This window comes from Mustela nigripes, chromosome 13 (assembly GCF_022355385.1).
Source record: "Mustela nigripes isolate SB6536 chromosome 13, MUSNIG.SB6536, whole genome shotgun sequence".
Taxonomy (NCBI): Eukaryota; Metazoa; Chordata; class Mammalia; order Carnivora; family Mustelidae; genus Mustela; species Mustela nigripes.
Genome location: NC_081569.1, coordinates 97,402,607 through 97,425,640, shown reverse-complemented (window position 1 = coordinate 97,425,640; position 23,034 = coordinate 97,402,607). Strand labels below are relative to the sequence as shown.

The 23,034-nt window shown below is 43.4% G+C and overlaps 1 protein-coding gene across 1 annotated transcript in view; it reads left to right on the top strand.

The window, feature by feature from the left end:
- CDKL1 (cyclin dependent kinase like 1) overlaps nt 1-23,034 on the top strand; it is a 52,164-nt gene that overhangs the window by 18,384 nt on the left and 10,746 nt on the right. The window contains exons 3-4 of the mRNA XM_059373157.1: nt 7,251-7,372; nt 20,554-20,626. Coding sequence (XP_059229140.1) covers nt 7,251-7,372; nt 20,554-20,626 — 195 coding nt within the window. The remainder of the gene's footprint in view (nt 1-7,250; nt 7,373-20,553; nt 20,627-23,034) is intronic.

Below are 23,034 nucleotides of genomic sequence, written 5' to 3'. Positions count from 1 at the left end.
CAGAAACATGTGACCATCAAGGGCTCCCCAAGGTAGAGGTCACAAACCTGGTACCTGCAAGGCCAGACAGGGGTGGGAGAAATGCTTCCCTTCTGTAAATAAATATATCTTTTCTTATTTGTCTTAAAATAAGCAGTCATTTCATTTTTTTTTTTTTTTTAAGATTTTATCCACTCAGCATGAGCAGGGGAAGGGGCAAAGGAGAGGAAGAAGGAGACTCCCTGCTGAGCAATGAGCCCCGGTGTGGTGTGGGTGGGGCTCAATCCCAGGACCCTGAGATCATAACCTGAGCTGAAGGCAGATGCTTAACTGACTGAGCACCCCCAGGGGCTCCTGAAGTAATTTCTATTGCTTGTACATTTTTCTACTTTTGATAGAAACACAGGTATGTTAAATAGTTTGCTTTTAACTCTCAGATAAGAAAAGTAATCATGCAAGAGTGATGAGGGAGGACAGCTTTCACTTGGCTTTAGTGTTGGGGAGAGATAGGGAGTGGTGGGAACTGCGGTGCACTAAGAGCACTGGCCTCTTCTACCGGGAGCAGCTGCCTAGTGAGGCCCTAGCTCAATGAGGCTGCAGGGACTACGGGCCCAATATTACTAGATCTGCAGCATTTTCAAGAGAATCCTGGTGACCAGGGTTTTAAAATTCTTCAAAGTGCTGTGGCTGAACAAGCTAACCCTTTGACCTTGGAGGATGTAGAAGCCTGTGCTTATCACAACAGATGGGTGATCGGTGAAAACACAGGGCTGATGACCAGATAGAGCTGACCAAGAAGCATACATAGCCTTCTCAGCTCTGCAGTGTAAACCAAGTAAAGGTCAGGTTAAATGCAGCTAACAAAAATGGAGTTCTTCTTTTAATGGCAGAGAAGATTCTTCTCTTTGTAACACAGTATGAAAGACTTGTGTTCAAAACAGAAAACAAAAGGGAAGCCAAAATAAAATAGCATCAACAAAGGAGGTGACTTTATCCGTTAGAAACTAGATCCGAGTGTGAGCTGGCCAGCCTTCTAGGTATGGAATAACTAAAGGGGCTGGACTAAGAGCCATAAAACTGGACCAATGTGAATCGTAATGCAGACAAATCAGACCAGGCCTCCGGCTTTGGCTTTATCCACTCATAAATAGGAAGGAATTACAATTAAAAGAGCCCTGAACTATGTTGTTGTAGTAGATGTGGCAGTTTAGCCTGTTTGATTAAGATTACTTGTATGTGTAATAAACACGTCGAGTAAGTGTGTGAACATCCATCACGTGGCCAACTTCTTCTCATCTAATTCCTTCGCATGTCCCTGAAGAAGCCCATTCAGTGTTGAAGCAGAAATAGCCAAACCCTTGTGAACATAGACTTCTACAATATTGGAGCTGTGACAAAACCCTCCAGGCTACCAACTGGAAACTGGTTTCAGGACTACAGTCCTGCCCCCGAGGTATGGGGACGTCAACAGAGAGCAGCGGGGAAGGTTGAGAGGCTAAGTCCGTAGGACCTGGCTCCTGGTCTCAGTCCTGCACTGATTCGGCTTCCAGAGAGGTCACACAGCCGCCTGGGGAAGCCTGCTCCTGGACTGATCTTCCAGCAGCCTCTGTCACCAGGGCTACTTCCTCCTTCCATGATATGCCCATCCTTCATGTTCTGCTGTCTTCTCTCTTCTCTAGAGGGATTGTCTTCTTTGTCCTCTCCTTCCTCCTCACCATACGTCTTGTGCTGGGGTTCGATGGGCTTTTTCCTTTCTCGCTTGCTGTACTGGCAATTCATATCTACCCAGGACTTCACTTACGCCCATGCCAACTCCCCAGCTTTTGTCTTCAGCTCCAACTCCTGCCAACCTGACAATTCTGCTTTGATATCTCAGAGTCCCTGCCAGCTCAACCTGCCCAAAACAGTAGTTTCATACTCCCCAAAACCTGCTCCTCCCCTCAGTGATGGCACCACCATCTGCCCCTTGTACAATCCTCTGGTCATTCTTAACACCTTCATCTCCCTCATCCCTCACCTCCAGTCCATTACCGCATCCTGAATATTCTAAGAACAAAATACATCTCCCATCCCATCTGCCTTTCTCACCATCTCCCTGCCTCTGCCGGTTCAAGCCACCATTGTCTCTCAGCTGTCAGTGTGCTCTGCCCTGGTCTTCTTTCACCATATTGCCTCCTCCAAACCATTCTGTATCCAGCCACTATAGTGAGCTTGCAAAAACCCAAATGGGGGATGCCTGGGTGGCTGTTGGTTAAGCATCTGCCTTTGGCTCAGGTCATGATCCCAGAGTCCTGAGATCGAGCTCTGCATTGGGCTCCCTGCTCAGTGGGGAGCCTGTTTCTCCCTTTCCCTCTGCTGTTCCCCTTGCTTGTGCTCCCTCTCTATCAAATAAATAACTAAAATCTTAAAAAAATTTTTTTTACCAGTAGTATTATCATATCACATCTTCCTAAAATTCTTTCCAGTAGCTTCCCATTACATTTGGATTATAGTGTGAATTTCTTAGCCTGGCCCTCAAGGTCCTACAGGACTGAGCTCCTGACTGTCAAACTGGCTTCAGTTCCATGGACTTGACCCTCAAACCACACTGTCTTTCAGTTCTTTTTTTTTTTGAAGATTTTAGTTATTTATTTGACAAAGAGAGACACAGTGAGAGAGGCAATATAAGCAAGAGGGAGTGGGAGAGGGAGAAGCAGTCTCCCCGCTGAGCAGGGAACAAGAGGCAGGGCTCGATCCCAGGACCCTGAGATCATGATCCGAGCGGAAGGCAGACACTTAACAACTAAGCCACCCAGGTGCTCCTGCTTTGGTTCTTTTTTTTTTTAAGATTTTATTTATTTGACAGAGAGAGAGATCACAGGCAGAGAGGCAGACAGAGGGGGAGGGGAGAGCAGTCTCCCTGCTGAGCAGAGAGCCAGATGCGGGGCTCGATCCCAGGACCCTGAGATCATGACCTGAGCTGAAGGCAGAGGCTTAACCCACTGAGCCATGCAGGCGCCCCTGCTTTTAGTTCTTAAGTGGCCTAAATCCCCTTCTGGCCAGCACCAGTTCTCTTTGTGGAAAGCCACCTCTACCACCACTCCTGACCTTGGTCTGGTCAGACCTTTCTCACCCTCCAGGACTCAGCTCAAGGCCACGTCCTCAGGAACAGTTCCTCTGAGGTAGCTTAATCTACATGTAGAGCTCTTCATGCCACTTCGTTTAATGCCTGAGTCTTCCGTCCCATTCAACAGTGTGACTCTAGTGCCTATAACAGTACCTGAGACAGGGCACGTGCTCTGTAGATCTTTGTCGAATAAATGAACATTAGCTGGGAATGAGTTCCAGATATCTGCTGTTCTGGAATGTGTTCTGGTCACCCAGAATCCTGGCAACCTAGAGACAGTTAATAATTTATTTATAATTTATAAGGCCCAAGTAGAATTGGTCTTAGTGACCAATTTTTAATTAAGTTTGTTCTGAAAATAAGTGGAAAAGTAAGTAAGTGGCCCATTTTCAGTGACATATCAGTTATCTCATGGAGGGGGTTAGGAGACACACGTGGTTTAAAAGTCACATGATGTGTGTTGCCGGAAGCAATTTGATGATATACATCATCAACCTCAACGGTCTCTGAACCTCAGAGCCGGCCATGGGATGGTAAAAAGTACTCTCCTCCTCCTCATGACAGCTGTAAATATGTATGATCCTTTTGGAAAACAATTTGGCCGACTCTAGAGCCATAAAGTTGTATTTCTGGTGCTTCTAGATGGTGTCTATCTAACTTCCTCAAGGAGATCTTCCCTGGACTACCCACCAACTTCAAACTCAGCACCCTTTACCTTGTTTTTTTGTGACATTTCTCGTGTCTGTAATTACGTGTTTAATATCTACTCACTATCTTAGGTTCTTAAGCTCTATGAGGGTAGGGTCAGGGCTGGCTTTATTTGTCTCTATAGCCTTAGGACTTTAACTAATGCATTAAAATAAAGAAATACTTGTTGAATATGCTGAATAGAGAAAATCATCCTGAATAAAATAGCTCTAACTCCCAATAGTGATATTAGCAGTTATCCTCCATGGAGAGGTGCCCGACATTGTTGAGCTCGCTCTGCATGGCGGGCTCACAGTAGCCCTTCAGCCCCCTTCTCCCATGGATGGAAATGGAAGCCAACCTTCTTCAAAGTTAAGGTCAACCAGTGAGTAAATGATTCATCAACACTTTACTTACAACAGCCACACACTGGAAAGAATCTATGGGTTATTTGAATAGAATACCTTACAGTTTCCAGGGTTCGGGTTTTCCAAAGTTGAGAGGGCCTTCGGGTTTTACCCTCAGGCCACAGTGCCCTGCAGTGATCCCTGCAGTTGTGGGCAGGACAAGATGGAGGCACCAGTCTTGGCATCTGGAAAAGGTCTGGGTAGTCAACTAATAGATTTGTACTTGTGCCTAGAGATACATGTGAGGACTACATATGGAACATGGGAAAGAATCACAGAAAACTGAAAGACCCTAAAATCTGGAGGTGCCTGGTTGGCTCAGTCTGTTAAACGTCTGCCTTCAGTTCAGGTCATGATCCCAGGATCCTGCAATTGAACCCTATGTTGGGCTCCCTGCTCAGTGGGGAGTCTGCTTCTCTCTCTTCCTGGGACTCTCCCACTTGCTTGTGCTTGTGCACATGCACACGCTCTCTCTCTCTCAAATAAATAAATAAATAAAATCTTCAAAAAAATTTTTTTAAGTATCTAAGATTTAGGTGTGCCTGGGTAGCTCAGTCAGTTAAGCATCTGCTTTCTGCTTAGGTCATGATCCCAGGGTCCTGGGATAGAGACCCACATCGGACTCCCTGCTCAGCGGGGAGCCTGCTTCTCCCTCTCTAGCTCCTCCCTTGCTTGTGTTCCCGCTCTTGCAATCTCTCTCTGTCAAAAATAAATAAAATCTTAAAAAAAAAAATCTAAGATTTGAAGTCTGGACCTATGGATAGCACTGTTACAGAGCCTGAAAGGAAGCCTCTGTTTTCTGCTAATTCTATCTTCATGCTGCCACTTAGCCCCCTCAAACTGGTTGTTCACTGTTGGAGACATCTAAGCCAATGCGATTCTTTGGTGTAAGACAGTGGTCAGATCTGTTCTACTATTCTGGAAAATGCTAGCTCAGGCTAGAAGTTTCCAGATATGTTACCGTAAATGTGGGGTTTTGTAGCTTCGAGGGCCCTCTGTTCCAAGGCCCACATGGGACTAACAGCCTATAGAGTATCGTGGCTGTTTTATATTTGTTTCATCAAGCATCGTATCTAGAGGAGGAACTTCACAAGTCAAAGACACAGAGGGATATTACAAAGAAAACCAGAAAATAGCTGTCTTCTTCCATATTCCTGTTGCTGGCTGCCTCTCTTCTTGCCCGCACAACTGTGGTACAGCTGGCAGTTCCACTTCTTCACTTTTTCTCCTAACACCTTTTACCTCTAATGAAATATCTGCTTGTACGTGATCAATACCTCTGGCTACATACTGAATCACCCAGAGAATTCTGAGGAAAAAAACCAGATGCCTGGCCCCTACCTAAGACCAGTTCAGGGTCTCTGGGAATGGGGTGTGGGTGTCTATAGATTCCAGTAGTCCCTGGGACCTAGCACAGGTTATCTGTTGCTCTATGGCGGTATAACCTCCCCCACACTCAGGAACTCCAGACGAGAATCTTTTGTTTCTCACAATTCCACGGTTTGCTGGAGTGTTCCTTCAGTAGGCCTTGCCTGGGTTTACTCTTTTTTTTTTTTTTAAAGATTTTATTTATTTATTTGACAGACAGAGATCACAAGTAGGCAGAGAGGCAGGCAGAGAGAGAGAGAGGAGGAAGCAGGCTCCCCGCTGAGCAGAGAGCCCGATCCAGGACTCCATCCCAGGACCCTGAGATCATGACCTGAGCCGAAGTCAGAGGCTTAATCCACTGAGCCATCCAGGCGCCCCATCTGGGTTTACTCTTGAAGCTGAGTGTAGGTGGGCTTGGCTGGGGGCTGAGCTCTGCCAGGGTGCCTGGGCCTCCCTCCCATTGGGCTCCTTCATCCTGGGCTTCCTCAGGACAGAATCTGGGCATGGAGGGTGTCTTGTGCTTTGCTTTGACTGCTAGAATTGAGGCAGTGGTAATGTCGTCTGGCTTCCTCTTTTGTTTCTTAGCCAGCTGTTGGAAGGCCTTCACGCCCTGAAGAAAGTTACTCATTTTGACTCTCTTCACAATAATTCATTTGCCTAATTGCCGTGTTTCCCACAGGATTGAAAACAGAAGGGTTCAGGAAGTTAAGAGCAAGATTTAGCCTTGGCAACACAACCCTGATTCCGACCTTTTATTTTTTTTTTCTCTAGATACACACCTTCAGGCACATTGGCTTAGCGAGTATTCCTCGTTCTTTTGTTTTAAAATGTTTCATCATGGGGCGCCTGGGTGGCTCAGTGGATTAAGCCGCTGCCTTCGGCTCAGGTCATGATCTCAGGGTCTTGGGATCGAGTCCCGCATCAGGCTCTCTGCTCAGCAGGGAGCCTGCTTCCCTCTCTCTCTCTCTCTGCCTGCCTCTCTGTCTACTTGTGATTTCTCTCTATCAAATAAATAAATAAAATCTTTAAAAATGCAAACTATAAAAAAATAAAAATAAAAAAATAAAATGTTTCATCAACCTAGGAAACATGATTTACTCATTCATTTACAAATAATTGTCAAATAATTGTCAAATGTCTATTATGCATGAGGCCCTGTGCTAGGGGTACAGCCACATCATTTGGAGGAAATAAGAGAACCTTGAGGTCATGATTCTTATTTTCACTGGTTTCATCTATTGTATCTACTGACAGCAGAAGACATGGAAGAGTCAAATGATTATTTGGTAATTCCAGAGGATTGCCAAGGAGACCTATTTCAGGGACTAGGAGATGTACTGGGACACCAGACCAGCCTGGGGAGGAGATCCGGAGACCCTTCTTTAGACAGAGACATTTGATCTGAGCCTTAAAGGATGGGTTTGCGTTAACTAAAAATCGCCCCTGATTTTTCATTCTCCTTTCTTTTCCAGACTTCTCATCTCTCTCTCTCTGCTTTCACCAGCCACCTGGGTGAGGCTGTAATCATTCCCTAGCTGCTAAGAGCTCCTTGGGAGCTGTAAGGTCATACTGTTTGCAGTTTCCTTCAGCCCAAGACAAGAAACTCCCTAAAGTGCAAACCGCTCTCTTTTTCTTGGATTGGAATTAGAGAAAGCTATCCGTCACAGACCCAGCTTGGCAAACCTTGTTTTCTGTGTTTTCAGCAACTCAAGCATCCCAACCTTGTGAACCTCATCGAAGTCTTCAGAAAGAAGCGGAAGCTTCACCTGGTGTTTGAGTACTGTGACCACACAGTTCTCCATGAGTTGGACAGACACCAAAGAGGGTGAGTGATCGTTCCTTACACACGAACCACAGCAGCACACACGGGGATTTACGAGGGAAGATGAACAGGGGCCCTTTTGCCGACCAGGCAGGAGCAGGTGATGTTTGCACAGCTGGGCTCGACAGCAGAAGAGTTATTGAAAAGGTTGGGACAGCGATCATTAAGTCCTCATTTTCAAGAAGAAAATGCAGCATTAATCATTGAACTTAATTTCTTTGTTAGATTATCTGTGTCTCTGAAAAAGAAAAAGAAGGCTATTACTGGTTAGTCGTACCTGGCTAGGGAAGTGTAAGGATTGGAGATTCAAAGCATGAGTCCAGAGACAACAGCCAAGGGGAGGTTTAAGGCTAGAGCAAACATGCCATTTCACCCAGAACGATCTAGGCGTCTGATCTCCTGTATTGGTCAGGAATTCTTTGGTGACAAGGGACCAGAACCCACTGAGGCAAGCTTAGGTGAAAAGGACTGTGGCAGTGGCTGAGCCTGGGAAGGATGGTGAAATCCTGGAGGCTCTGATGATCTTATCTGTAGCACAGACATTACAAGAAGGCTTGGTGAGCAGACAGAGCCTTTGTCTGCAAAAAAAGGGTGTGTGTGTCCTTTCCTCTGGTGGAAGGTAGCCCCTCACCAGAGTGAGCAGAGCACAGGTTAGATTTCGGTGCCCACCTACCCCTCCTTGGCTGGGTGTTTTAAAGGCAGAACACCATGGGTGGTGCATTTTTTCTCTCTCGACTCCTCTATGCTGGCTTCGTTTTGCCTTGCAGATGAGTCTCACAAGGTGGATTTGGGAAGGTATGTGTACATAGCATGTGATAGAGGGGAAAAATTTGAAATAGGAAGTCTGGCTACAGGCTTTTCTCAACCTCTGTAGCCACTTGAGAAGAAAGTCCTAGAAGAAGGCATCTGCATATATAAAGTCCATTGGAAAACTCTGCCTCAGGTCAAGTGATGCAACTATCCTTGGGGCCAATTGCTAGAATGATTAGCAGGCCCTGGAAGATGTAACTCCAAGCGGGTCAGTCAAAGATGACTTCCTGGAGGAGGTGGCCTTCGAGTTGAATGGCAAATAGTTCTCCTTTTGCTGGGCGCCTGGGAGCCCCGCTTTGGCTGGCAACAATATGCAGAGTGGTGTTGGATATCAGAGTGGGAAAGTGGCACCCCGTTCCTGCTCACATTCACACTCTGGAGTCTAGAGGCTGTGGCTCTTTCAACAATGTCTTCAAGCCCTGACCAAGGGCTTGCTCTTTGCCACGTGGTGGTACCTACATGATCAACCGTGATATCCAGGCAAATGGGATTAAAGTGGCTTGTGGTTTGTAAGTGACCATGGCACAGGCTTTTGGTGTTAATTTACACAGCCAAAGAGAGCCAAGAGAACAGACACTTCCCTTCAGAAAGTCATTGATACGGAGAAATTATGTTCAAGGGAGAAAACATTTAGCATGTTGATATTTGTTCTTTTGACAGCTTGCAACTGACACTTCAGTTAAGCCTATTAGTATGAATTCTTCTGGGTCTTTGGTACTAGGGAGATATTGCAGGACGTTTGATTAATCATGTTAGATTGAATCACTTGGAAACACAGATTAGTGGGGGACTGAAAGTGGAAGTCTGTTCTTCTTTTTGGTATAGAGTTTGTGCAAAAGGAAAAAAAAAAGACTGGACAAGGAATGATTAGAGTTTTGAAAGCAGATTTTTTCTTTAACTCCATCAGCTAGTGCTATATATGTTATAAATGTATGTATATGCTATATATGTTATATGTTATATATGTGTGTTATATATGTTATATGTTGTATATGTTATATATGTTCCAGGAAATAGAAAATGCTTTAATATGGAGGTGGGTTAGGGAAGGGGAAGACCACTAGATATGTGTTGGTTTAAGTACAAGCAGCATTTCCAAATGAACACGTGCCATGGTTTATCAATATAAGACTGACCTGAGGAATGCTAATGAATGAGCAAACTTGAAGAATAAGATTTATTCTAAGCCAGATTATATTCATTTATTTTGAAGTTTCAAGATTTTTTCTTTATTGGTTAGTTTGTTGCAAAACTAGACATTACTGGGGCCCCTGGGTGGCTCAGTCGGCTAAGTGTCTGCCTTCAGCCCATACTATGATCGCATGGTCCTGGGACTGAACCCCACGTAGAGCACCCTTTTCTCCCTCTGCCCCTCCCCTGCTCATTCTCTCTCTCTCTCTCAAATAAATGAATAAAATCTTAAAAAAATAGAAGTTATTTTCCATTATACAGAATATTTGGCAATACTCCAATCTATTTTAAAGACTATTTCAAATTTTTGCTTGTCATTGTTAAGGAATAAATGTCGTTAAACTGTATCAACCAATGATTTTGAAATTCATAGGAACATTTTGTTTTCCAGCTGAGAAATCTCATCCTTATAGAAGGATATAACATAGAATAACACTTCGTAAACACATTCCCAGTAAAAGTGGGTCGGCATCCTGTGTGTGACCTTTGGCAAGTTGTTCCCTGGCGTTCTCACCTGCAAAAATGAGAGTTTTGGAGCCGGTAGAGTTGAGGGGACTTGCAGGTCTGAGGTGCTGTGACTTGTTGATCTGATACCCTAGAGGTCAGAGGACTGCTGTTTTCCTTCAGTCTCATGTGTGATCCATGAAACAATATCAACAAAGAGTGGTTTGTTAATGTTTTCTCAGTGTGGGGTCAGGAGGGGTCCTGCTTGGGGTGGTACACTTGCCTGAAAAGTGTCCTGTGATCACTTTATTCTATTTCTATTTTCTTTAAAGATTTTATTTATTTATGATAGAGAGAGCGAGAGTGGGAACACAAGCATGAGGGAGCTGGAGAGGGAGAAGCAGGCTCCCTGCTGAGCAGAGAGCCTGATAAGGGGCTCGATCCCAGGACACAGCAATCATGACCTGAGCCAAAAGCAGACGTTTAATGACGGAGCCACTAAGGTGCCTCACTTTATTCTATTTCTAAGTACAAATTTATAAAATACGAAGGAGATCATGCCAGTCCTCTACATAAAATCCTGTAATCGCTCCCCAAAGCTTACGGATGTGGTCCCAGAAGGGGACACAAGACTTCTGTCTCTCCACAGTCCCATTTCTTACCAGTTTGTTGAATAAAACATGACACCATCCCCACAGAATCCTTGGAATTCTGAGCTTCAAGCAAGACATGGGTTTTCAGTCTGTGTTGCCGTTCCTTGTGGACTCAGCCTCGCAAACTCTGCTTGTCCTTCAGCTACAGCTCAAATATGACCCCCTCTGTGGGAGCTGTTTTAGCTGACACTGAGGAGAGTCAGGAGTTCCTTTCTCTGGCGTCTGTCACATCTTCTGGGATTGTTTCTATTACATACCCCATTTGCAAGGGAAACTATAAAACCATCAAGGGCAAATGCTGTGCCTTCTTCCCCTGTGTATCCCCAGTATCTTCTAGCCTAATTTTTGGCACTTGGTACATCCCTAATATTTATGGAATGACCAAGTTAGCAAACCAATAAATTGATACTTACAGGATGGTTTTGGAGAAGGGTAATATAACCATGTTTTGATGACTTTTTACTTTAAGAGTGTTACTTTGATTAGACGTTCTAAAACCTAATATTGTCAGAGGAAATTATCAGTATATTGCTGGAACAGCCTGTCCCAGAGGGCAGGTTGGCACTGTGTGTTTAAAGCTTTAGAGAGTTTCATTCTATACATAGTTGTCCAATTTTCCCACACCATTTATTGAAGAAACTGTCTTTTTTCCGCTGGATATTTTTTCCTGCTTTGTTGAAGATTATTTGACCATAGAGTTGCAGGTCCGTTTCTGGACTCTCTACTCTGTTGCATTGATCTATGTGTCTGTTTTTCTGCCAGTACCATTCTGTCTTTGTAGTAAACATTGAAATTAGGTGACATGATGCCCCCAGCTTTGTTTTTCTTTTTCAACATTTCCTAAGCAAATCGGAGTCATTTCTGGCCACAGCAACTTCTTTCAAGACATGTCTCCAAAGGCAAAGGAAACAAAAGCAAAAATGAACTTTTGGGATTTCATCAAGATAAAAAGCTTCTGCAGGGCAAGGGCAACAGTCAACAAAACAAAGAAGCAACCCACAGAATGGGAGAAGATATTTGCAAATTACAGTACAAAGGGCTGATAGCCAAGATCTATAAAGAACTTCTCAAACTCGACATTCAAAAAACAGATACTTATGTCAAAAAATGGGCAGAAGACATGAACAGACATTTCTCCAAAGAAGACATACAAATGGCTAACAGACACTTGAAAAACTTTTATCAATCATTAGCCATCAGGGAGATTCTAATCGAAACCACATTGAGATACCACCTTACACCAGTTAGAATGGCCAAAATTAACAAGACAGTAAACAACAAGTGTTGGAGAGGATGTGGAGAAAGGGGAACCCTCTTACACTGTTGGTGGGAATGCAAGTTGGAATGCCACTTTGGAAAACAGTGTAGAGATTCCTTAAGAAATTAAAAATAGAGCTACCCTATGACCCTGCAATTGCACTACTGGGTATTTACCCCAAAGATAGAGATGCAGTGAAAAGAAGGGCCATCTGTACCCGAATGTTCATAGCAGCAATGGCCACAGTTGTCAAACTGTGGAAAGAGCCAAGATGCCCTTCAACAGACGAATGGATAAAGAAGATATGGTCCATATATATAATGGAATATTATGCCTCCATCAGAAAGGATGAATACCCAACTTTTCTATCAACATGGACAGGACTGGAGGAGATTATGCTGAGTGAAATAAGTCAAACAGAGAAAGTCAATTATATGGTTTCACTTACTTATGGAACATAAGGAATAACATGGAGGACATTAGGAGAAGGAAAGGAAAAGTGAAGGGGGGAAGTCGGAGTGGGAGATGAACCACGAGAGACTGTGGACTCTGAGAAACAAACTAAGGGATTTGGAAGGGGGGTGTGGGGGGTTGGGTAAGCCTGGTGGTGGATATTAAGGAGGGTGCGGATTACTTGGAGCACTGGGTGTGGTGCATAAACAATAAATCTTGGAACACTGGAGAAAAAAAAAAAGCCTTAGAGAAGAGTGCCTGGGTGGCTCAGTCGGTTAAGCATCTGCCTTCAGCTCAGGTCCTGATCCCTAGGTCCTGGGATCCAGCCCTGCATCAGGCTACCTGCTTAGCACGGAGTCTCCTTCTCTCTCTGTCTCTCTCTCCCTCTGCCCCTTCCCACTGCTCTTTTCTCTCAAATAGATAAAATCTTTACAATAAACAAATAAATAAATAAAAATAAAAACCTTAGAGGCATAATCTTAGACCAAGCAATTCTACTTCTAACAATATACAATGAAAAGAAAATTGAGTACATGCATTAAACTTTAGTTATAAAAGTGTTTATTGCTAAAGGATTTTTTATGGTTTTGGTTTTTTTTTAATTTTTAAAAAATATTTTAAGTGAGCTCTGCACCCAGCATGGGGCATGAACTCATGATCCTGAGATCAAGAGTTGCCTGCTGTACTGACAGTCAGCCAGGCACACTGTTAAAAGATTTTTTAATAGTGTAAACATTGGAAAACAACTGAAATGTCCAATAATAGAGGATCAGTTAAGTAAATTGTGGTGTATCTTTACAATGGAATATAGTGGGGCTGCTAAGAATCATGCTAATAGGTAAAACATACATTGAGGGTGGCTCGATTGGTTAAGTGACTGCCTTCAGCTCTGGTCATGTTCCTGGAGTCCCAGGATCAAGTCTGACATTGGGCTCCCAGCTCCATGGGGAGTCTGCTTCTCCCTTTGACCCTCTCCCCTCTCATGCTCTCTCTCTCTCACTTTCTCTCTCTTTAAATAAACAAAATCTAAGAAAAAAAAAAAAAAAGCTTCCAGCTTGAAGTACAACTTCCTCTTTGGGATGCTTGAGTGGTTCAGTGGGTTGGGCCTCTGCCTTTGGCTCAGGTCATGATCCTAGGGTCCTGAGATGGAGTCCCGGATCAGGCTCCTTGCTCAGCGGGAAGCCTGCTTCTCTCTCTGTCTCAGCCTGCTTGTGCGCACTCTATTTCTCTCTTTGACAAATAAATAAATAAATAAATAAAATCTTTAAAAAAAAAAAAAGTACATTGGAATAGAAAAATGTTCACGAGTGGTTGCAAAATGAATGTAATAAAAATACATATTCATTTTCATAGAATTTACATAGAGATAGAAAAAAGGAAAATGATGTACTCTTAATGTTTTAATAGTGATTGTTATACTTTTTATTTTATTTATTTTTTAAGATTTTATTTATTTATTTGAGAGAGAGCAAGTGAGCAAGTAAGAGAGAGACTAAAAGAGAGCACGAGCAGAGGGGAGGGACAGAGGGAGAAACAGACTCCCCACTGAGCAGGGAGCCTAGACACGGGACTCAATCCTAGGACCCCAGGATCATGACCTGAGCAGAAGGCAGACCTTAATCGACTGAGTCACCCAGGCATCCTTTACTTATGTTTTTTGTAATATTTCCTCCATGTTCCATTTATCACTGTGGTAATTTTTAATCATTAAAATAATAAAAATCATTCTTGCCAAATCAGACTCAAAGACCTGTCTCTACTTTGAATCTGAAATGGATGCTAATTCATCTCCTTATTACCATATTTGTACCTTCTTGGACTTCTTTGGAAAGCTTTTGAAGAAGATTCAAATTCACGTTGCTCCCACCAAGCAAGTTTGTGCCACAAATATGTATCCTGCTACAGTGACATCAGTATGTATCTGTTGTAATTCCCAGAGCTGGGCTCCTGTTGTTTGTATTTGCCTTCAAAACAAATGTATTACCATTCCTTATCTTCAGCAGAACTTAACATACTTTGTACTTAGTATTTTTTCAACTGTTGGTCTCTCCTTTGTCAAAGTTTGGTAAATGACTAGTTTCCATACTCCTTCCTCATTTTTCTACCCTTCTGTAAGTACAACCAGAACCAATACTTCACTGGTTCTTTTCCAATACTACTGGGTTCACTTCTGACTCTCATGTAGTTGGTGCAAACAACAGCCGGTGGGAAAAGCTGGTTTGAAAACACTGCAAGTTTTCAAATTCTGTCAGTAGAATTCCATAACTTTTATAAAACACTAAAAAATCTGTCTTTTTTAGTTTGCAAGTGATATATTGTTTCTGCTAATAATGTTTTAAGGAACACAGAAACAAAGAAAGAAGTGAAATTCACAGATTGAGAAATTGTTTTCTAATTATTTTTCCTTGCATATCTGTATTTAAATAGATTGTATTCCACATCAGGTAGTTATGTATTTTTTCAAGTGTATTCGGGAATTGTCTCCCAATATAAATATTTCTACTTTTGTATTTTTAAAATGGCTGTGTGGCATTCCATTGTACAAATATACCACAGTTTCTTTCTTTAGTTCCCCACTGATAAATATTTAGATTGTTTCTACTTTTTCTCTATCTCTAACAAGACTAAAATGAACAACCACTTGCATAAATATTTCCATAGGATAAATTCCTAAGAACATAGTATTTCTCTAGGAGCATGGCCAGTTCTTCCTTCCCCATGTTTGTTTTTGTTGTAGCCTTGTGGAGCAATGAAGCTTTGGTGAATGTTGATGGTTTGGCTTCTTGGACTGTCCCAAGTATTAGAAGAGCCGTAGCAGGAAGGATGGTTCAAGTGTTGAGAATGCCAGAAAGAGATCTGTATTCTCTCTTCATCATCTCTACCATCTCCCTTGTAGCCGAAGATGTTTTTAAAAATCAGTTTGATCTCTTCATTATCACAAAGCAGTTGTTTATGTTTCTCTCGTTTCAATTTTATTATTAGGACATTAGGGTCCTAATTAGGGTCACAGTATATCCTTCCCCCAAAATCTTCGAAGGAAGAGATAGGAGATGGCTTTCTGAGAGTTATTTTGTGAAACCATCAGGGCAGAGGTAACCTTTCAGGCAAAACAACCTCAAAGAGATAAAATGGCTGCCAGGCTTGTCAGATTGGACTGATTGTATATGTTTTATCTAATGTCAAGACCTTCCTAATTTGGGGATGGGTGTAAGTAAGTAAGTAAGCTAGCTGAGGCTAATGACAACAACCAACTGCTTACTTTCCCTCGTCCCAAGATTCTTGACGCACCAGACAGCATTCTGATTAGAACTTGCCTTGGTTTATGGAATTGTCTGCAAGGAAAGCATAAGCTGGCACTCAGAATTTGGACATGGAAGCAGACTCCTCCAAAGCTTTTGTTGGTTGAATATCTTCATATTTATCTGAGATGGTATAAGGCAGAGGGCATGGTGATGACAACCCTCAACATGGCTGCTCTTGGGTCAGGCTGTTCCAGTCTGGGTGGGCTGTTTTCAGGGCCTGGAATGCTGTTATCATGTGGCATCCCTCTTCCCCATCCTCCTGGAGATTCCCATCACTTCCCTCCGGTGTGGCAAGTGTCCAGTGTTCTTTGTTTCAAGTGATTTTCTTTTATGGTTTCCTTCTTTTTGATTGGATGTATCCTCCAGGGGTTTCCTCAAAAACTGTGTATGAGACGTTTAAAAAGACAAAGATTTGAGCAGAAGTCCTGTTTATTTCCAGAAGCTTAGGGAACCCTCTCTTTGTTCACAGAATTCTGAATTATGAGAATCACGGACCTTACTTTTCTTCCCTTGTTTTGGCACTTGGTAAGCGCCTTCTGTCTGAGAAAAAAATTTGAATTGTCTTGTTGCTGATTTCCTGGGCTTTGGTTTCTCTATTTTCTTGTTCTGGGCCTTTGGTTATTTGGATTCTGGACTCTGAGTGGTTCTCTTGTTTTTTGTTTTTTTTTTTGTTGTTCTTTTTTTTTTTTTTTTGGTGCGTAAAGAAACAGAAATAATTAGCTAATTAATTGGTTAATTAGTTAATTGAGAGATTTTATTTATTTATTTATTTGACAGAGAGAGACTCAGCAAGAGAGGAACACAAGCAGGGGCAGAGGGAGAGGAAGAGGCAGGCTTCCTGCCAGCAAGGAGCCTGATGCGGGGCTTGATCCTAGGGATCATGACCTGAGCCAAAGGCAGATACTTAACGACTGAGCTACCCAGGCGCCCCAAGCAAGTGAAGTTTATTAAGTAAAGATAGAGGAAAAGCTCTCAAGAATGAGAGGGGTCCTCACAGGTTGTGACAAGGTTGCCAACCAGGCCTTTAGGGTTGGTCTTTTATAGAACTTAAATCCTTTCAACATCTCTATGGATAACATATTCAATGGCTTACTTCCTTTTTAGGGGCTGTTATTCTTTGTGGGTCACAGATGATTATCCTAAAGTCCCCCACCTCCCGCAAGCCTAGGGCAGGGTGGGTCCCAGGTCCTCTTGCTTTTTTATAGTATCTTGTTCTTATTTCATGGATGCAACAGCTTTCTTTTTTTTTTTTTTTTTTATATATTTGGGGTGTTTTTTTTTTTTTTTTTTTTTTTTTTTTTTTTTTAACGTTTTCTTCACTCTCTATGGGTTCCCTTTCTTTTAAGTTGCTTTTTTCTGTTTGTTTTGGTCGCTGCCTTTCTCATTTGAGGTTTTTCTTGGGCCTCATATCGTGTCTGTGCCCCTGGTTAAGAGTAGGATGCTATTGGAAGCTCTGGGTTTCACTGTGGGGCTAGCTGGCTGGTTCATTTGCTGGGGAACCCCAACATCAAAATTTTTGTATCTTTCCTCCTAGGCTTCCCCCCCAAAAGTCTTCCAGTATTTTCCTTTGAACGTGAAGTATGGTTTGTCAGAAGCCAGTAGGGAAGAGGGCTGGAGACCCTCAGCATTCAGCAGTTAGTATGTACATAATCATTTAATCCTCTGTTTTTGGAACAGTATCCACAATCTCAGCTGTACCAAATGTCCTTCATTTTATACTCTCCAGAAAACAAAACTTCAGCCTTCTACCAGGTAGGGAGAAGAGTGCTTCCTGTTGGAGTAGAGTAGGGAAGGGATCTAGGGATTTGATGGTTTCCAGAGCAGAGTTTCTCCACTCTTTCCCTCCCACTTCCATAGAATCTTGGCTGCTGGTTTCTGCCCCTTTAAAGGATTCTTTTGGATAAATTGGTTGGTCTCCCATATTCCCCTCTTCAGGCTTAGGTTTTAGCATTCCAGGATGGATTGTCAGTTTGAATTCCAAAATGTGTTGCTATTATCTCTTTTGTTCTCTCAGGCCATGTAGCATTTTGTTTTGGGGAAAAAAAAAAAATCTCTCAGTGCAGTTGCAGTCAGGTTTGGAGAGGGAGTGCAATTAGATAGGTTTGCTCAATCCACCACCTTAATCCAGAAGTCCTTTAAAATACTTTCTTCTGTTGGCTCAGATAATACTTTTTTTCCTGAGTGTCACCCTGCTTTCCTCCCTGCTCAACCTCAGTCTCTGGCTGAATCCCTCTCTGCCTTCTGACCTCTACCTGTTGTGGGCCTCAGGACTTTGACTCTCTTCTTTTGCTGTATTCACTCCTGAAGCGGCTTATCCAGTCCTCTGGCTCCAAACGCCATCCATAGGCTCATGCTTCTCAGCTTAACCTTCCTTATGAATTCAGAACAGCTCCCCCAGAATATCGTTTGGATATCCAATAAACAACTCAATATATCCCCTCTTCCCTCCTCAAAAATAGCTCTCCTATCAGTATTCCCCTGCGGAAAGAGCCGCATCATAGACCAGCCACTCAAGCTAAAAACCTTGGTGTCATTCCTTGATTCCTCTGTCTCTTATATCCAATCTTTCAGAAAATCCTGAAGACTCTCCTTTTAAAATATAGTATAAATTTGGTCACCATATTTGAGATGTTGACTTAAGCAGAGAGGCTTCCTGGAGCATCCTACTGAAGAATGCGCTCCTTCCTGCCCAGCACCCTCTATACATATGTGTATATCCAATTCCAACCCAACACCACCGAACAGATTCTATTTTTCTCCCTTCCCACATTTGTACTCCCTTCTTTGGCAAGGAAAAACTTGGCTCCTATCATCATCCGCTAAAATGGATCTTAGAGATAGAGTCTGAGGCCTTTCAGAGAAGGCTTTTCAGAGAAGGAACGGAGTAGTAAAGAAGTGAGTTGCTAACTCAGGATGACACTAGGGGGTTTTGATGTTTGAGGATTATGTCATAATGTGCTCAGCCTTAGATGAGCATTGCTAATATGCTATTATAATTTATCTTTAAATACTCCTTTTGCATAATTTCTTTTGGGATATGTTTTTAGAGACTAAAGTGTCCTGGGACTGATAACCTTAATTTATAAGTCATTAAATAATCAAAATATATTCCATTTTTTTCCGGACAAAAAGGTGGAGCCTGGAGGGAAGCATTTTCCCTAGAATGTCCTCCTCTTAGTTGTATTTTTCTAGGCCTTCTTTCTAAACAGGTGAGTTTTCCTAGCATTGTACCTCTTCAGCATTAGGACGAGGGAGAGAAGTTGGAGAGAGGCAACTCCAAGCCCAGGGACATGGTTCTGGTCCAGAAATGTCCCCTCTCTTCTTCCTGGCAGTGGCCTCTTCATTTCCTCCACATTGGCCCATCCTCTGATCTTCTTGAGAGGATTTCCTGAACATCTGGTCTGTGACAACAGTGACCCCAGGGCTTCTCCCAGAGCCTAGAAGTGACTTGTTTTGGTCACCTTAACACAACTACTCCAGAGTTTCCCCCCTGGTTTACTTATTAGTTCTGGCTGAGGACCATACCACCATAGTTTAATGTTTGATTCATAAAAACAGTAAGTTCTGTTTGGGTGAGGGGCTCTAAAAATAAATGTGCTCTCTATATAGTCATTTCACTCATTGCCTAATGTATTTTTTAAATGCTCCCGGAAGAGGCAATGGACACTGGGGAGGGTATGTGCTATGGTGACTGCTGTGAATTGGTGACTGCTATGTGCTGTGGTGACTGCTATGTGCTGTGGTGAGGGCATGTGCTATGGTGAGTGCTGTAAGACTGATGATTCATGGACCTGTACCCCTGAAACAAATACATTACATGTTAATATTTTTTAAAAAGGTATTAAAAAAAAGAAGAAGAAGGGGTGCCTTTTTCTAATTCACATGAAGGATCTGCTGGGGCTCTTGGTTGCCCTGGTTGTCTAAGCCGAGCATCAGGGAAGAGGTTCCAGGAGCAGCGGGAGCACATTTAGATGCTGTGGTTGAGGACAGGGCAGAAAGACAGGGCCAGTGGATGCAGCTAGCTACCAGAGAGAAGCAACGTGAGGAAAGAATCAAGATGCCTATGTGAGGTTTTTGGGTTTTTTTGTTTTGTTTTTTAAGATTTTATTTATTTATTTCACAGACAGAGATCACAAGTTGGCAGAGAGGCAGGCAGAGAGAGAGGAGGAAGCAGGCTCCCTGCTGAGCAGAGAGCCCAATGCAGGGCTCAATCCCAGGACCCTGGGACCATGACCTGAGCCGAAGGCAGAGGCTTTAACCCACTGAGCCACCCAGGCGCCCCCTCCATGTGAGGTTTTTAATCATTATACACTTCTGTCACACGGTGTGCGAGGTAAACCTCTTCCCTATCAGCAGTAAAATCTTCATCACCTGCAAAAAAATGCTTCCTGGGAATTATGGAGAAACCATGTGCCCATACGTGAAAAATGAATTCTGGGGGCGCCTGGGTGGCTCAGTGGGTTAAAGCCTCTGCCTTTGGCTCTGGTCATGATCCCAGTGTCCTGGGATCGAGCCCCGCATCGGACTCTCCGCTCAGCAGGAAGCCTGCTTCTCTCTCTCTCTCTCTGCCTGCCTCTCTGCCTACTTGTGATCTCTGTCAAGTAAATTAATAAAATCTTAAAAAAAAAAAAAAAGAATTCTGTCTCAAGGCATCAGTTTGGGGCAACTTGAAAAATACAAAATAAAAATAAAAAGAGCAACACCTCTTTTGCTGTATATGAACTAACTTTCCATCCACCAAAAGCTCCTTGTGGAAGTGGAGCTCAAGTTAACAGGCAGGTTTCCCGCGGCATTACAGGTGGTGGAGGTAGGTGTCATAAAGACTTTGGGAAACCCCCATGAGTCTTCACGGTCCCTTCCTGTAGAAGGAGATGTTCACCTTGCCCATACCTCACAGTCCCTAGAACCCAGCAGTGTGCTGAGCCCGTGTCCTTCACATTCCATGATGCTCTGTGAGTTAGATGACTGGATGTGTCACTCCTGAAGCCTGTCTTACTTTTTTTTTCTTTTTTTGAGCTGAATTCCGTGGCTACACTAAAAAATGTGTTTGTGTTGCTTCTTTATTTTTATTAGGGTACCAGAACATCTTGTGAAGAGCATAACTTGGCAGACATTACAAGCTGTAAATTTTTGCCATAAACACGATGTAAGTCTCATGATCATCCTTGAAAAATCCGAAGGCTGCCCTTAAGCCGAGGTAGAGCCTTTGCACAAAGTTTATATCCTACTTTTGCCGATGCGCTTTTTCGCCCAAGTGTTCTGAAGCCTGGTCGGGGTCCGTAGAGGCTAAAAATGCCAACCTAGCCATTCTTTCTTCTTCGGGTTACAGAAAAGATGTGTTTTTGTGATGTTAAGAAAGTAGTTGTAGATTTATGTGGATGAGATACGACTCACATTTAAAGTGGAACCCCATTCGCTTGGAGTCTGCATTGGTCTGGCACCCCAACAGTGCTATCAAGTTGGGGAGCGGAGGGAACCCCAAGGGGCTCATGCCTGTGGAGTCACAATAGGCGGAGTCCCAGGCACCATGCCCAAATTCCAAATGTTGGTGTCTGTGTTGGTGAGATACGATTGCCAAGTCTGGAGCACAGAGCCCCTACCATGAACACTCTGATGCTCCTGGCCAGAGGCAGGCTGGGTGGGGAGCTCAGGGGGCTGCTGCCCAGGAGGTGAGACACCACAGGTGCTGGGAAGGTGGCTGCTCCCTCCAGAATGACAGTACTCACTCCCTGCCCACAGAGGCCAAACACCCATACTAGACCTTCATTTTGGCCACTGGGGCGACTTGCTGCACTATGTCATCTCATCTACTATCTGGGTCAGTGTAGCTGGTGGGAGCTGAAGCCCCTGCCGTGTTCTGTTCTAAGTGATGTTTTCCTGAAGCTGCCTTCCTGGTAGTAGAAAATATGAAAGCAGCCAGCCCTTCTTCCTTTGGAGTCTCCACCTAGCTGAAGGCTACAGTCCTCTTCAAAATTCATGGATCCCAGGGAGTGTGGACAACTTATCTTGCTGTTTATAGCAAGTGAGGGTTAGCACTTTCCTGAAAGCAGGTTTTAGGACAGGGGAGCAAGAGAGGAAAGGCCCCAGTGAGGAAAATCAGAGACACTGAAGACAAATACAACACATACCCGAAGTTCCCCAGAGAGTTCCCGAAGCTCTGGTCGGGTGTAGAAACTTGCGAAGAATTCTCAGAACAGAGTAGGAACACATTCTTGCCTACAAGTCCCTCTGACCATCTGTCATCATGATATCCATGGGTGTACCGTTTATAGGAATATGCAAAGCCAAGGGTAGAGGAATGGTGATCTTGGGGCCATTAATTGCTGAGAACCAGACAGATAGTGATAGAATAATTCAGAAAATGTCTCTCCCCCAAATTTTCCAGAATAATAAAAACCCATGGGGAAACACTGACACTGATCTCTCGCCCTGAAAGTCCTTTGGAGGAAGAACCAGGCCAGGCCCAAGAAGAACCTCTATCCTCTCTCCAAAGTGTAGAAAGTCCAGAATACCCCAGGGTTTCAGCTGCAAGCCAAAGAGGGTCTCTCAGAATGCAAGGGGATCCAACATTCTTCTCCAGATAGGAATCGGCTTGGAAGAAGCAAGGATTATTAGGAACCCCGAACGGGATTTTGACCCAAATGTTGTTTTTATGTAATCTTTAATTAGGTTGTTGATTTGTGCTCTGCCAAGAGAATTGTTATTTAATAAGAAAATCATGTGAAGACTCATAAACTCTTCTAACATTAGCCTGTTAAACAGTGTCAGCTGTGGTTTGGAAACCACAGGTGATTTGAGTCTAAATTATGGAGTGGGGGCCACATCCCGTGGGGGTGGATAGAGCTCTAAGAACTCTTGTGTGTGGGACAGAGCTGACATCTAGCGACTTTCCCCAGAGGCTAAGCGCTGCCTCCCCTTGTTTATCTTGTCAGGACAAATGTCAAGAGCTGGAAGGGAGGTCCCTTGGCAGGCTCCTGATTCCTGCCCTTCTCTTCCCTCGCTTATCTCAGCAGACCCAGGGCTTGTCCTGTTTACCAGACGGACTGTGTTCTGTTCTCAGTTAAACAACTGAACTGTGAATTCTGCTTATGCATCAACTCGCAGCTCCAACAGCCCTGATGCAGGCCTCACCCAGAGCTTTTTCATGTTTTCCCTTTGCTCTAGGCTTCCCAGATTAGGTATAGAGCACCCAGTTAAACTTGAATTTCAGATAAAGAGTCATAACTTTTTGGTATAAGTATGTCCCTCCCAAAGACTTCATGGGGGGGGGTATACTTATATTAAAAACTTTATTGTTTATCTGGCTACCCTACTTGTCATTTTTCCTTTCTTCCTTTTTGGTCCTTTTGGGCCCTTTAGGAATTTGGGATAACTCAGGCCATAAGGAGTATGGTACTAGATTTATTTTAGGCTGCTCTTTTGCAGCTTTTTATCCAAAAGGCCAGTTGGAGGTTTTAATGATTTCGCCAGGATTTGCTAAATATTCATGAGTTATATTTATCTCATATATTGTAGTTGCTCCTTGATAATCTGTTTTTGTTTTGATTTTTTATG